Source organism: Dromiciops gliroides, chromosome 3 (genome assembly GCF_019393635.1).
Source record: "Dromiciops gliroides isolate mDroGli1 chromosome 3, mDroGli1.pri, whole genome shotgun sequence".
Taxonomy (NCBI): Eukaryota; Metazoa; Chordata; class Mammalia; order Microbiotheria; family Microbiotheriidae; genus Dromiciops; species Dromiciops gliroides.
In genome coordinates, this window is record NC_057863.1 from 282,997,384 (window position 1) to 283,012,184 (window position 14,801).

General features: G+C 34.7%; 1 protein-coding gene across 1 annotated transcript in view; it reads left to right on the plus strand.

The window, feature by feature from the left end:
- The window catches only part of CFAP47 (cilia and flagella associated protein 47), an 849,402-nt gene that overhangs the window by 133,564 nt on the left and 701,037 nt on the right, over nucleotides 1–14,801 (plus strand). The window contains 2 exon segments of the mRNA XM_043993472.1: nucleotides 8,446–8,608; nucleotides 13,545–13,645. Coding sequence (XP_043849407.1) covers nucleotides 8,446–8,608; nucleotides 13,545–13,645 — 264 coding nt within the window.

Here is a 14,801-nt window from a genome sequence, read left to right on the forward strand (position 1 = left end):
TTCACACAGATGCTTGTATGTGCAGAGAGCTTCAACCACCTCATGGGAACTTTGCATGCTCCCATTCTCACACAATGAGCCAAGTATAGTTGGATGACTCGGAGCTTTATCTAAAATCAGTAATGCGATTGTTGCAATTTACATGCGAGTGTGGTCTTTGCAATGTTTTTCAGCAGCTGTGCTAAACTTGAAAACCAGTTTTCCAAAACAGTTTGTCACCAGCGCTTTCTTATTTGATTGCTAAAGATCTGAAAGTGATTGAAGGCAAGGATTTTGAGACCTATGAACAAATATTGATTTAAATTTAAAAATCCCTTTTCTGCATCATTCCTCAAAACATTCTTAGATGATCCTTAGATACTTTAAATCCAGATTCACATTTTTATTTCTCAGAAATGTAAATTTTATCACATCCTTTTCCAGAATCAACCTGTTTCACACATATTATGTTATTATTATATTATATTATGTTGATCTATCCATCTACCTTTTTCATTCATTTACCTCAAAATATCAAGATATTTATTTAGCTGCTACATTCTCACATGCCTGAACCTCCTCTTTGGTAATCTTAACATTTAACAATTGAACTAGATTTTTAAAGTGATCAAGTCAAGCAATGCTTACAGTACAAGTTTCTTCATTTCTCTCTCTCTCTCTCTCTCTCTCTCTCTCTCTCTCTCTCTCTGTATGTGTGTATGTTTTACTGGCTTAAATAAAGTGTAAACTTTTGTATTAATGCCTTCACTGCTAAGGGCAATTATTTTTTTTTTTGCTGGGTAATGGGGGTTAAGTGACTTGCCCAGGGTCACACAGCTAGTAATTGTCAAGTGTCAAGTACCTGGATTTAAACTCAGGTACTCCTGATTCCAGGAGCTGGTGTTTTATCCACTGTGCTACCTATCTGCCCCCAGAAATTCATTTTTGATCTCAATCTTTGATTCCAAGCCATACAACTAAAAGATGCTCCATTTATATCACTGTAATAACTCTATTCTTTGTAGTTGTTTGCAAAACACAAATATTGGATACAACTTTGCCATTTTAAAATATAATATTTTACAATGTAGATTCAGACATTCTAACATTTGGTATTACTTTCGAGTTACTATAATCATGTTCATGCCATGACTCAAGTTTATTACAAAGTAACAGAAAAGTTATAAAGAGCAAAATTAAATTTAAAGAAGACTGAATTTTATACCAAATATAAACCTAAATATGATGAAAACATCATTATTATTATGTTTAGTTACGTCAAATTATATTGAATCTTGTTATTACATTAGAGAAAAATTCTAATGTAATAAAAAACCTCTTATTTTTTTTCTTGGCAGTGTTTCCATCAAAAGTATTCTTGCGATGCAGCTAGGTGGCACAGTGGATAGAGCACCAGCCCTGGAGTCAGGAGTACCTGAGTTCAAATCTGGCCTCAGACACTTAACACTTACTAGCTGTGTGACCCTGGGCAAGTCACTTAACCCTCATTGCCCTGCCCCCCCCCCAAAAAAAAGTATTCTTGCTTTTGTGCATTTTTTTAAGGCTTTAAAAAGAGTTATGACAAATGTTGGTAATAAGGTATAAAGCATCATTTCACATCCATATATGATGATAAGCAAGTGGAAACATCACATAGCAACATGTTAAAACCCCCAACTAGTTTGCATGCATTATAATTAAATTTTGGCTTTTCTGAAATAGAACCTGGTATCATTTTTTTTTTTTGCAGGGCAATGGGGGTTAAGTGACTTCCCCAGGGTCACACAGCTAGTAAGTGTCAAGTGTCTGAGGCCAGATTTGAACTCAGGTCTTCCTGAATCCAGGGCTGGTGCTTTATCCACTGCGCCACCTAGCTGCCCCCTGGTATCATTTTTAAATTCACATTAAATCAAATTTCACATTATTTAAATTCACATTAAATGTGACCTAGCTATAATAGCATCTACCTCATGGCTATTGTAAGGATCAAATCATATTATATTACACATATACAATTATATGTGTGTCTAATTATAAAGTCACACATATCTATAGTGCTTTGTGAACCTGAAAACACTACATGAATGTAAGCTATCAATATTAGTATTTTGATTATATTAAATTAATTTTGCTTCTCTTTGAATATTTGGATCTCAATCCTTTCATTCTCCCTTTTTAGAGAATCTGATTTTTAAAAGAATACCTTTTGTACTTAATCATCTTTTCATTTATTTGATTTATTCTTCAAAATTTAAATTTGTTATACACTTGATATTTAATTGTTTGGTTCCTTTTCTGAACCACTTTGGTGATTCTTAGAGGTATTTCATTGTCACTTCATAGGATTGTTGCAGAACTTATTGTAACACCACTTATTTTATTTTTGCTTCAATTTGCTTTTGAGTTTTATGTCAAACATCACTTTACTTTGATGCAAATTGCTTATTCCTTGGAGTGGCCCTTTTCAGTTATTTGCTACTTTTTTCTCAGCTTTTATTGATTTTTATCAGTCACTTTGCTGATTTATATCTCTTTGTATTTTCACTAAGTAATACCCTATATACAAGAAATACTCAGTAACTTTTGATGATACAACACAAATTATTATAACCTTTGATCCTCTTTCTTCTTATTTGCTCCCTTGAAGAATGAAATGCTTTGTCCTTCTTACCAACTTTTTGTACAACTGCTGATTGTCACCCTCTACGGTCTTAACTATATATCTGAAACTAATTAAAATAATTGTTTTTCATTAACATCTTTCTTCTCTCAGTATCTATTTCCAGGTAAACCAACCTGCTTATACAACTCCAACTTTGTATTTATCCTAAAGTCCTATTTGCAAAGTTGCTGTGCTCAGGGAAAACAAAACTTTTTTCAATTATCCTGGTTCTCAAGCTGACAGATTTTTATGAGTGCTTTTACCTTGGAGTGTCTTGTCCAAAATAAGTGTTCTCATACAAAAATATGGGGAACTGGTGGCTTACTTTGTTAGTATTTTCTTTTAAAATATTTTCTATTAGCAAATTTCCGGGTTAATCCTGGGTTTATATTTTGAGTAATTTATCTGTTTTCATTGCTACAATGTGATAATATGTCATTAGTGTCTCGGTTGGTCAAGGGGAAGAAATTAAGGGAGTGTGTCTCAGAGCATTAATAAATATAATTAATAAATATAAATACCAAAGTAGGTTGTAAGGTGCTGGGAGTAGCTGGAGAGTATTATGTTGTCACCGCCTTGGATAGGTCTTAAAATATATTTTTTTAATTTGTGGAATTTTCATTTTTGAAATTGTGAATCTTATTTTCCCTTTGTAGCAAGGCTATTTTAAGGATCATTTCAGTTGAAGATATTTTGTCTGGTAGGGGTATGACTAGGTTGAATTTACTGAAGTTAAATATAGCCAAATATAAAAAAAAATGATTAATAAGGGCAACAGATATTCTCTGGTAATTACTGACTTAGGGATGTAATTGGAGTTGCCATAATTCTAATGTGTTTCCTTGTCTTTGCCTGAGTGGATGAATATGATGATTGACATATTGGGATCAGAGATGTTCTTATAATATTGGCAGAAAACCTACATGTCCAATAGAGGATCCAATTTCTTTTGAAATATAAAATGGGGGCAGCTAGGTGGCGCAATGGATAGAGCACCGGCCCCGGAGTCAGGAGGACCTGAGTTCAAATCCGGTCTCAGACACTTAACACTTACTAGCTGTGTGACCCTGGGCAAGTCACTTAACCCCAATTGCCTCACTAAAAAAAAAAAAGAAATATAAAAAAAATATTGGTGTTATTTAGCAGAGTTGGCTTATCAGGTGAAGTGTCTGATGAATGTGGACACAATCACCTTTCTCAACTTCTTCCTTTAATTGGCCTCATAGATTTTATCTTTTATTAGTCCAAATCTCTAGAGATTTCATCTCTTACTGAGAAACAAGCCAAAATATTTGAACTACCTTAGAGAGTACAATGGGGCTAAGGGAGGAATAAAATCATCTTAAGCTTCTTGTACATCAACTTGTTTGCCAAGATTCCTCATGGTTTTAAATAAGCTTACTCATGACTCATAGCCTATGTTTAAGATTCGGTCCTAAGCCACAAAACTGCATCTAGAAATACATGATGTATAATGAGGAGACACAGTCCTCATTTCAGAGCATACTCATGTTATGTGACTGTTTCCTGTCTTCTTCATGAATGATGGAGAAAAGCCTTTTTACAGGCTGCTGAGATGGAACAGCATACAAAAGGCTGCAATGGAAGAACTTAATTTATCTCTTCATTTAGAGGACAGCATTAACTAACACAACAAATAAACTTTGAAGAACAGAAAATTCTGAATTTAAATCTCTCTTTTTTTTAAAAAAGAAAGGGCTAGTGAAGAGGAAGAGAGAGGCATTTTACCAACTAGATGAGTCTTCTGCTATCAGATATACCTCTTGTTCCAGCTATCTTGTAGCAATAGTGAACTTGGGCATGATCAACTGCAGCCCTGCTGGCTCACTGACTTGTACTTTATTTCTTTAGCCTCCATCTCTCTGCCTTATTCTCATTTACTTGGCTTCATTTACTTCCACTCCAAGGGTCTCTAATGCTAAACAGTAAAAACTCTGCAAAATGCTAGCATTTACTAAATTTCTCCAGGAGTCCCTCCTACATCTTTTAAATCCTTCTTAAGGTGAAGGGTAATTATGCTGTTTGTTCAGGACTGTATTACCAGGAAACACACATAACATGAAACAAACCCTAAAAATATACTGTAGAAGTAAGGAATAATCCTATAGGCAGACTGACCTTTCTAGCAAATGTATTATTATATTTGGTCCTGGGCTATAGGAAGTACTTGCCCATATACAGTTTATTTTAGACTAGAAACCCTGAAAGGTGCTCTGCTTAACAAAATAACAATTCCCTTTTCTTTTGGTATTTAGGGTAGATGACTCCATTCACTTCTTGAACCAATGGTTTATTTCTCATGAGGCTTTACAAACTCTCTGGAGAGTGCCTAATCTTGCAGCCACCTGGCCAACGTTGCTTTGGCTTCATTTTGTGACATCTTGTTTCAGAGCCCTTGTGTGCAGCTTAAAATAAGGTTTAAAGATTCCATATGTCTGTTTTGCTCTACTATTCCTGCAACAGTTTGCCAAAAGGTGGAATTGGCTCTCTCCTCCACTATCTTTGTTAACAGAGAAAGATAGACACTAAACAATAATTCTGTTCTTTATGGCAGATCACTCCTTACCCTTTTAATATCTGACTTTTTATTTTATAGTTTTTCTTTCTTATACATAATTTTAACTTTTTTTCTTTTTGGAATTATTATTTCCCTGACAGTGTTACTCCATCTTATTTGATGATACTCAATCAATAATCTTGGTTGGGAGGAACCTAAGAGGTCATCTACTCTAACTCAGACCTGCACATGTAAAACCTGCATGCCCTACCCACCAAGTGGTCATCTAGCCTTTGAGTCTAATGAAGGGCAATTTTCTTCCTCTACAGGCAGTCTATACCACTTTTGAATATTCTACTTGTTCTATCCTTTTTATTTGTTGCTCACTCCACAAAATTCCAATTAAAAAATTCAGATAGACTGAGGCACAAAATTCTGAGCATAACCAATTTCCTCATAAAGCATGAATTTACCAATTGATATGAGCTCAGCTTCCCCAGCAAAGATAAGTCCCTGATTGAGCATGACAATTATTTTTTGTAATTTTGGAGAATACAGAAAATAAGAAGGCTAGCATCATAGATGGAAGAGAATATGATTGGATGGAAATGGGAATGAGTGCTAGCAACAGCCCCTTCCTTCCCTCTTGTGATTAAGAAATGTTCATTGTTTGAGTTCAGCTGCATCTGGAAGGACAGAGACAACAACCAGACTTTTTTGGATAACAAATCTATCAATGAAGGATAACTTGGTCATGTAATGATACTAGACCAAATTCCTAGGTGTCCACCTGCATCCTTCAAGGGTAACAGATTTCCTTGACACAAGAATAGAACAGTGATTAATAGAAGAACTGGATTTTTCAACTTAACTCATCATTGGCCAGTTAAATTCTGAATTAAATTCAGAGAAAAAGAATCATTACTTAGGCAGTTAAAGGATAAAATCAATTAATTATAACAAAGGATCTATTAAAAAAAGACACAAAATCAATTTTATTATTTCACTTCTGTGGTTCTTTGAATCTACCCTGGAAAATTAATTCCTACTCCTAATCTAATGTTTTTAGACTTTTCCCCCACCTATGTTCTCCTGCTTTTGTTATTATGTCAGAATATTAGTGAAAATTCTGCTTTAGAAATGGTAAACACCCTGCTTTTCTCCCTCCCTACTACTTGTGTGCCATTCCTCCTTGTCATTGCAGGTGCATTTTTAATGACTTGGTCATAATTTAAAATTAAGGTTGAATTAATCTATAAGGTGAAATAATATTAACATAAAAGAATAGTCAAGTTATTCATCTTTAAGACCTCTTAATCCTACTTAATTATTTTTTAAAGTAATAAACATTTTCATTTATAATTTTGGGTTCCAGGTTTTATCCCTTCCTGCCCTCTTCCTTCCCTGAGGTGGCAAGCTATCAGAACATAGGTTATGCATATATGGTCATGTAAAACATTAACACGTTAGTCTTTTTGTATAAGAAAACTTGAATAAAAGAAAAAAATGAAAGAAAATGAAAAATAGTCTGCGTTCCATCAATATCAGTTCTTTCTTGGGAGGTGGATAGTATGTTTCATAGATAATCCTTTGGGATTGTCTTGGATCACAGTTCTTCTCAAACAATATTTCTGTCTCTGCACAATGTTCTCTTGGTTCTGCTGTCTTCACTATACATCAGTTCATACAAGTCTTTCCAGGCCTTTCTGAAATCACCCTGCTTGTCATTTCTTATAGCACAATAATATTCCATCACCATCATATGCCACAGCTTGTTTAGCCATTCCCCAATTGATGGGCATTCCTTTGATTTCCAATTCTTAGCCGCCACAAAAAGAGCTGCTATAAATATTTTTGTACAAATAGGTCTTTTTCTCTTTTTGGTGATGTCTTTGCGATATAAGCCTAGCAGTGCTATTGCTGGTGAAAGGATATGCACTGTTCTATAGCCATTTGGACATAGTTCCAAATTGGTCTCCAGAATGGTTGGATCTTTTCACAACTCCACCCAGTACCAAATCTCAAACTATATTATAAAGTGATAATTATCACAACAATTTGGTACTGGCTAAAAAAATAGAGATGTGGATAAGTGGAATAGATTAGGTACAAATTACACTATAGCAAATGACTATAGTAATCTGTTATATGATAAACCCAAAGATCCAAGCTTTTGGAACAAAAACTCATTATTTGACAAAAACTGCTGAGAAAACAGGAAAACAGTATGGCAGAAACTAGGTATAGACCAACATCTCACACCATATACTAAAAAAGGTCAAAATAGGTACATGATTTACACATAAAAGATGATATCAAGCAAATTAAGAGAGTATGGAATTGTTTATACGTCAGATTTATGGGCAGAGGAAGAATTTAGGACCAAAGAAGATATAGAGAGTGAAATAAAATGTAAAATAGATCGTTTTGATTATATAAAATTAAAAAGGTTTTATGTAAACAAAACTAATGTAACCAAGATTACAAGGGAAGCAGAAAACTGGGAAAGAACTTTTGAAAGAAATATCTCTGATGAAGGCCTTATTTCTCAAATATATAGAGAACTGAGTCAAATTTATAAAAATACATGTCATTCCCCCTTGATAAATGGTCAAAGGATACGCACAGTCAGTTTTCGGACAAAGAAATCAAAGCTATCTATAATCACATGAAAATGCACTATATCACTACTGATCAGAGAAATGCAAATTAAAACAACTCTGAGGTATCACCTCACACCTATCAGAGTGGCACACATAACAAAAACAGAAAATATTGGATATTGGAAAGCTGGGATGCTAATCCACTGTTGGTGGAGTTGTGAAAAGATTCTTCTTATTTAATTTAAATTAAGAGTCTTTAATTATTATTTTTTTGTGGGGAGGAATTACATTTTATTTATCTGAAATCTTGAGAACATCTAAAGATGGGAAAATTTCTGATTAGCCACTGACTGTACTAGTCTCTCTAATTTATATCTTGGTACGTCATGGGGACAGATTTTGTCTCTCTGCTGAAAATCCCCTTGAACCAGGAAGAGGACGTGGAGGAGTAGCCATTGAGAGGCTGATCATGTTAGATTCTGGAAACAACTGATTGTGGACCTCTTATTTATCTGATTAACTTTAATTAATTAATTGATAAAAATTTATTAAAATAATCAAAATCTATCCCTAAAGAAATAATTTAAATAGCATTAGAAAATTAAAGTATTATTTTCAAGCTATTTTGTTATATAACATATCTATTAAATCACAGATAATATAAAAATATTTTTGTCCCTTAGGTGGCAGCATATGACTTCAGTCTTCCAATTAGTGTTAATTTCACTGAGTCATCAACACTCTCCTACCTTTGTTCTACATCACATTCTTTTGATACTCAATTCTCGGCTTCTTTAGTCCCGTTGATAGCTCCACTGGTACCACCATGTAGTGTCAAAGCAATTGGTAGGTAAATTAAATGATAGGAATAAGGTTTTGGATACAAAATGTTTGAAATGTATGGAAAGTTTAGGAATGCAATGGAATTTATATTTCAGACTTTAGAAACAACAGAAACTAGGTTGTATGAGAGAGTTGTTTTTTTTAATATGCCACAGTTATATTATGATTCATAGCAATGATTTCATGTAATTAGTTCAGAGAGAACAGGATATTTAGGTATATTACATCAGGTAAGTGTACTTAATTGCATTAATTTTCTTAAAACATAACTGTAGTTGCTTTGGTTTTAGTGTTTAAAATGTGCAATAAGGATATTTTGATTTCATATATATGTCATATATCATGAATATCATACATGCCACATATACCACACACATGTATGGCATATGTATGCATGTATATATATGAATGAAAGGTTCCATATATGGCATATTTATATGTAAAGTCATATATATATATATATATATATATATATATATATATATATATATATATATATGAATGAAAGGTTCTGTTATGCTTTAAAGTCAGTCAACAAAAATTGTGTTTACTACTTGTAAAGCACTGTGCTAAACACTGGGAATACAAAGAAAGGTAAAACATAATCCCTGCTCTCAAGGATCCCACAACTTAGTGGGGCTAGATACAAACAAACTATATACAGGATAAATTGGAAATGATCACCAGAGGAAAGGCACTAGAATTAAGGGTGATTGGGAAATGCTTCCTGTTGAAAGTGAAATTTGAACTGGGACTTGAAGGAGGCCAGGGACGCCAGAAGGTAGGAAAGAGGAGCTTATAGCATAGCAGTTCTGAACAACAGTCAGTGAAAATGTTTGGTGTTGGGTGATGGGATGTCTTGTTATTTCTTATTGGATAAAATATATGCATCCATTGATGTGGAAAAGTATTAAAGTATTAAAATTCTGATGTATATTTAAGTTCAAGAATACTAAAATGATCATATTTCCTCTTATGTCTTATCCTCAGCCTATTAATGTATAAGGTTAGGTAAAGCAGTAAGTGAACAAAATCATATGAGAAGTTTTCTTCAATTCAACTAATCAATCAATCACTCAACAACTATTTATTAAGTGTTTCTATGCGGTAGGCAGCAGGTTAAGTGCAGAGGATACGAAGAAAAACCATCAAAAAGCTCACTTTTGAATGGGTGAGACATCTATAAATAAGTTTGTTGAAGGTATTGAACCAGATGGAAGGTAGCCTTATAGGGAAAGACACTAGCAGCTGGAGGTCTCAGAAAGTCCTGTAGAAAGTGAAAATGGAAGCCTTTGCTTCTTTTAAGATTCAGCTAAAAGAGGTGGAAATGAAGAAGAAGCACATTATCCCACTCATGGGCTACAGTCATCACAATAACATGGGAATGGGAACTGGAGCTGACCAGGTTAGTGTGTTTGGATTGGAAAGCATGGAGGGGAGTAATATGTATAAGGCTAGAGAGGTAGGAGGCTGCTAAGTTGTGAAGAAGACCGTTAGATGTTAAACAAGGAAGTTTATATTTGATCCTAGGGATAGTAGAGAACTACAGGAGTTTATTGACTAAGAAAGTGACATGGTTAGATCTATGTATGAAAAAATTAGTTTGGCAGTTGTGTGGAGGATAGATTAGGGTCTGTAGAAACTTGAGGCAGGGAGACAATTTTAAAGGCTATTGCAGTAGTCCAGATTAGAGGTTAAAAGAAGGAATGAACTAGGAAAGTGATTGTTGAGTGGTGAGAAGGGGATGTTACAAGAAACGTCATGCAGGCAGAAACAGGTAACTGACTAGATATATGGGCTAAGTGAGAATGAGAACTCAGGGATAAGAGTGAGGTTGCTAATCTTGGTGACTGAGTTTTGATGATATCTTGGACAGTAACAGAGAAGTTCACAGTTTTGGGAAAAAGATGCTTATGGGACAATTAGTTCTAAATGTTCCATATGGAGTTGGTAACATGGTACTAAGCACTGGGGAGAAACTAGGGTTTGATATAGAGATTTGGAATTCATTATCTTAGAGATGATAATTAAACCCACAAAAGCTGATGATGGTGTATAGAGAAAGGAGACAAGGGCTCAGGATGGAGACTTGGGAGACATCCATGATTGGTGATTTTGACTTGGAAGAAGATCCAGTAAAGGAGGTGAAGAAGGAATCATTGTCATTCAGCTAGTGGGAGAACCAAGTGAGAGCAGTGTCCAGAAAACCTAGAGTTAAGATAGTATCAAGCGCAATAAGTTGGTATATAGTGTCAAAGGCTACAGGGCTCTCAAAAAGAATGAGCTCCTACCATAGAGACTCAGAACTTCTCAAACTCACAAGGTTACGTCTAAGCTTGACATGTCCACCTTTAAAATGATGTTACCAAGAAAAGGAAAAGACAGTCAGGAGCCTATGCTAAAGCTTGCCTCTGAGCTTCCTGCTCTGGCCTTTAGCATCTTCATGCATGTGTGGAAAAGGGTCAGTCCTTTCTAACCCCTCACAGGAAGTCTCAGGGTTATTACATCTGGATAGCCAATGGAAGAGAATCATCTGGAAGGGGAATCTTCTTTCAACTGACACAGCAGTCTGCCCTCCTGTTGCTGTCATGTCCCAGAAGTGAAGGAAGTGGCCACTTGAGGCCTTCTGTGTCATATCAAAGAAAAAGCCCCTTTTACCTCTGAGCCACCATATGGCCAAAAGCAGCCAGGAAGTTCATCCTCTCCAAAGGATCCAAATGCTAACTCATAGATGTGGTCAGGCAGAAGAAGACAGGGGATATCTGTGCAAGCTTTATGTAAGACACATTACTGATTATAATTTTGGAGCAAGCAGTTTCAAATGAAATACGAGGTTGGAAGTCAGATTGGGGAGAAGGTTGAGAAGAGAGTAAGAGAAGAAATAGAAGAACCTCTTGCATATTGCTTTCTTACAAACCTTAGTTGAGAAGAGGAAGGTAGATATAGAATGATAGTGTGGAAACTGAACTTGGAGGAAGTGGGGATGGTCAGACCTAGTGAAAGATTTTTTTTTTTTAGTGAGGCAATTGGGTTTAAGTGACTTGCCCAGAGTCACACAGCTAGTAAGTGTTAAGTGCCCGAGGCTGAATTTGAACTCAGGTACTCCTGACTCCAGGGCTGATGCTCTATCCACTGCACCACCTAGCCACCCCGAGAGATTTTTTTAAGATGAAGGAAATATGAGCATATTTGTGGGTAGCTGGAAAGAACCAATAGTTGGGGAGAGATTAAAGAGTGTAATGGAAGCAATCTGCTAGAGAAGACTGGAGGGATTATTATTAGCAAGTAAAAGGTCCATCACTTCATTTGTTAGAATTTCTTAAATCAAAGAATTAATTACAAAACTATGAGTGTGAATATACTTATACACACATGCTATACTTTAGCATTTTCCTTGATTTATGATATGGCTTCCTTTGAAGTAAATGAGGTGCTTTTCTTCTAATGTTTTCTGTATTTCTTATGACTTTCTAATTTTAGCTTAGCCAATGATTCTCAGAAAAATACATCTATTTTCAAGTGAGGTAAAATAAAGAAAAATTAAGTCACTGAATCAGAAGTGTTGTTATATTATCATGTATTATACTGTTTTGACATATCAAACAATTACTTGAAATGACCAGATTTTTGTGTTCTGTGCTAAATGCCAAAATTCTTGGAGAATTAATTGTAAAGTACTAGTTTTTTTTTGCCAAAGATTGAGTACATATATGAGCTCATTTGAAGAAAAAAATTGATGTAGGGCTTAAAATACAAAATTAATTAAAATTATTAGAATATTTCAAATCCTTATGATTTAATAACTGTGAATATGAATTCTCCCAACTTGATCACAACTCCATATATTTCCCAGTAGATCTCTTTTTCCACTTCCCATGGCTATAGACAGTTATAAACTGGTAGCCAAACTTCTGATAGTGAATATCTCTAAAGTTATCTAGGCTGGATCTTAATCAAGAGCTGATCATGTATGTGAAGCATTTCTAGGCAATTCTAAACCTCAGCATTATTTATCCGACCCCTCATCTCTTTCTATTTCTTCCTCTATGTCTCTTGCATCAGACCATTTTTCTTTATTCATACACAATTTTAGTTCAAACACCCATCTCCTCTCACTAGGACCATTTCAATAGCCTTGAATTGGCGTCCCTGCCTCAAGTCCCTTTCCTCTCTAATCTATCCTCCACATAGCTGCTGACATGATTTTCCTTAAGTATAGATCTGACCAAGTCACTCCCCTACTCAATAAACTCCAATTATTCCCTATTACCTTTAGGATCAAATACAGACAAATCTGTTTAGCATATGAAGCCTTTTACCCCCAGACTCTGGCCTGCCTTCCCAATCATTATACATTACTTTTTATACTTTTTCGTCTTGCCAAACTAACCTCCTGCTATTTATTCATCATGCATCTACTCCATCTCTGCTTTTACATGGATATTCTTTATTTGCCTCACCCCTTCACTTCACCTCCTAATTTTCTTTAAAGCCCAGCTTAAGTGCCTCCTCTTGATGTCACCATCTATGAATGTTTTCCTCTGCCCCTAATTATCACGGACCTTTTCTGTATATATTTTGTATAGGCTTATATATGTTGATTTTACCGACACAATATAAGATTCTTGAGGTCAGAGATGATTCCATTTATATCTTTGTATCCCCAGCCACTGGAGGATGTATTACTCCTGTTGGGCACCTGGTAAAGTGCCTATAGAAGGTAAGCACTTAATAAATGCATGCTGATGGATTGATCACTGAGTACAAAAATTATTAGTTAGAAGGAATCTTACAGGGGATATAGAAGTAAAAATATTCTGCTGCTAAGATTACATATTTCATATGCCTGGCTTGAATTTTTTCAAGTTGAATGATACTTTGAAAATTAGTAATATGTTTGTATTATGAATTATAAATATGATGCTTTCCTTTTTCTTAGTATTGCAGCCACCACTGAAATTATCCAATACAGAATTTTCCTTTGAAGTTCCTTTAAATAATATACCATTGGATTTTTGTGATGAAAACCAGAATAATCAGGTAGGTATACAAAATTAAGTCATTTTTATAACAGTGTTTATGTTTTTAATTTTTAAATTATTGTGTGAGATTTTAAATACTGAATGATAAAAATGATCTCCTTTGAGAAATTTTACCAAGTTTGTTATATACACATTAAGTGGATAAATATATTAGTGTTAATTCTAGCACCTGCTTCAATATATAAAGGAAAAAAGCGAACATTAAAAATATTCTAAGGACTTAATCAGATATGGTACCTATCATAGAAAACAGAATAGATACATATATGTCAGTCAGTCTGTCTCTGTCTCTGTCTGTCTCTCTATCTGTCCCTCCCTTCTTCCCATCCGTTCTTCCCTCCCTTCCATCCATCCAATCTATATTTGAATTGGACCTGTGATTTCTTCATGATAGGGAACTCCTAGTGAAGTTTCAGCAAGCAAACTTCTTCTACCAAAGCAGATCCTGCTCTTGTGGCTTATCAGAGAATTGCAACTTAATTTTTTTTTTTTGAGGCAACTGAGATTAAGTGACACATAATGTATGACCCAGTAAAAGTAATTAAAACAACAATAACAATGACAAAACATTATTACATACTGGAAAACTGTGGTAACTCTCAGATTGTATAAATATCACAGGGGGAATAAAGCAGAGAAAGGGGGAAGGGAGAGAGAGAGAGATGGGGAGAGAGAGAGGTTTTTGTCACTCATGAAAGGTGTTCAAATCCTATGATTATATATTATATATTATATTATATAGATAAGCTAGAGGGATTCTTTATATTTACAGAGGATGAGGTCTTTCAGATTCTCCTGTATGTGGAAAACACTATTTTCATTGCCTCAAGTCCTATAATATTGAAGATTTTCCTAAATGAAATACATTCTCCCTTAAAACGTTTGGCTATTGTCCAGTCATATTCAGTTGGATAGACAACACATAAACATATTTCATTGGGACATATATCCTGTGTTTTTTTAAAATCTTAATTGTAGTTCTAATTTTCAGGTCCATAATTCTCCTCTTGCTTTCATGCCCCCATACCTATAGAGAAGGCAAAATATATATTACCCATTGCACATATGAAGTCATGTGAAATATTTTCACATTAGCTATGTTGTGGAAAAAAGAGGCAAGAAAAATAAAGAGAAAAAATAGCCTTCAATCTGCA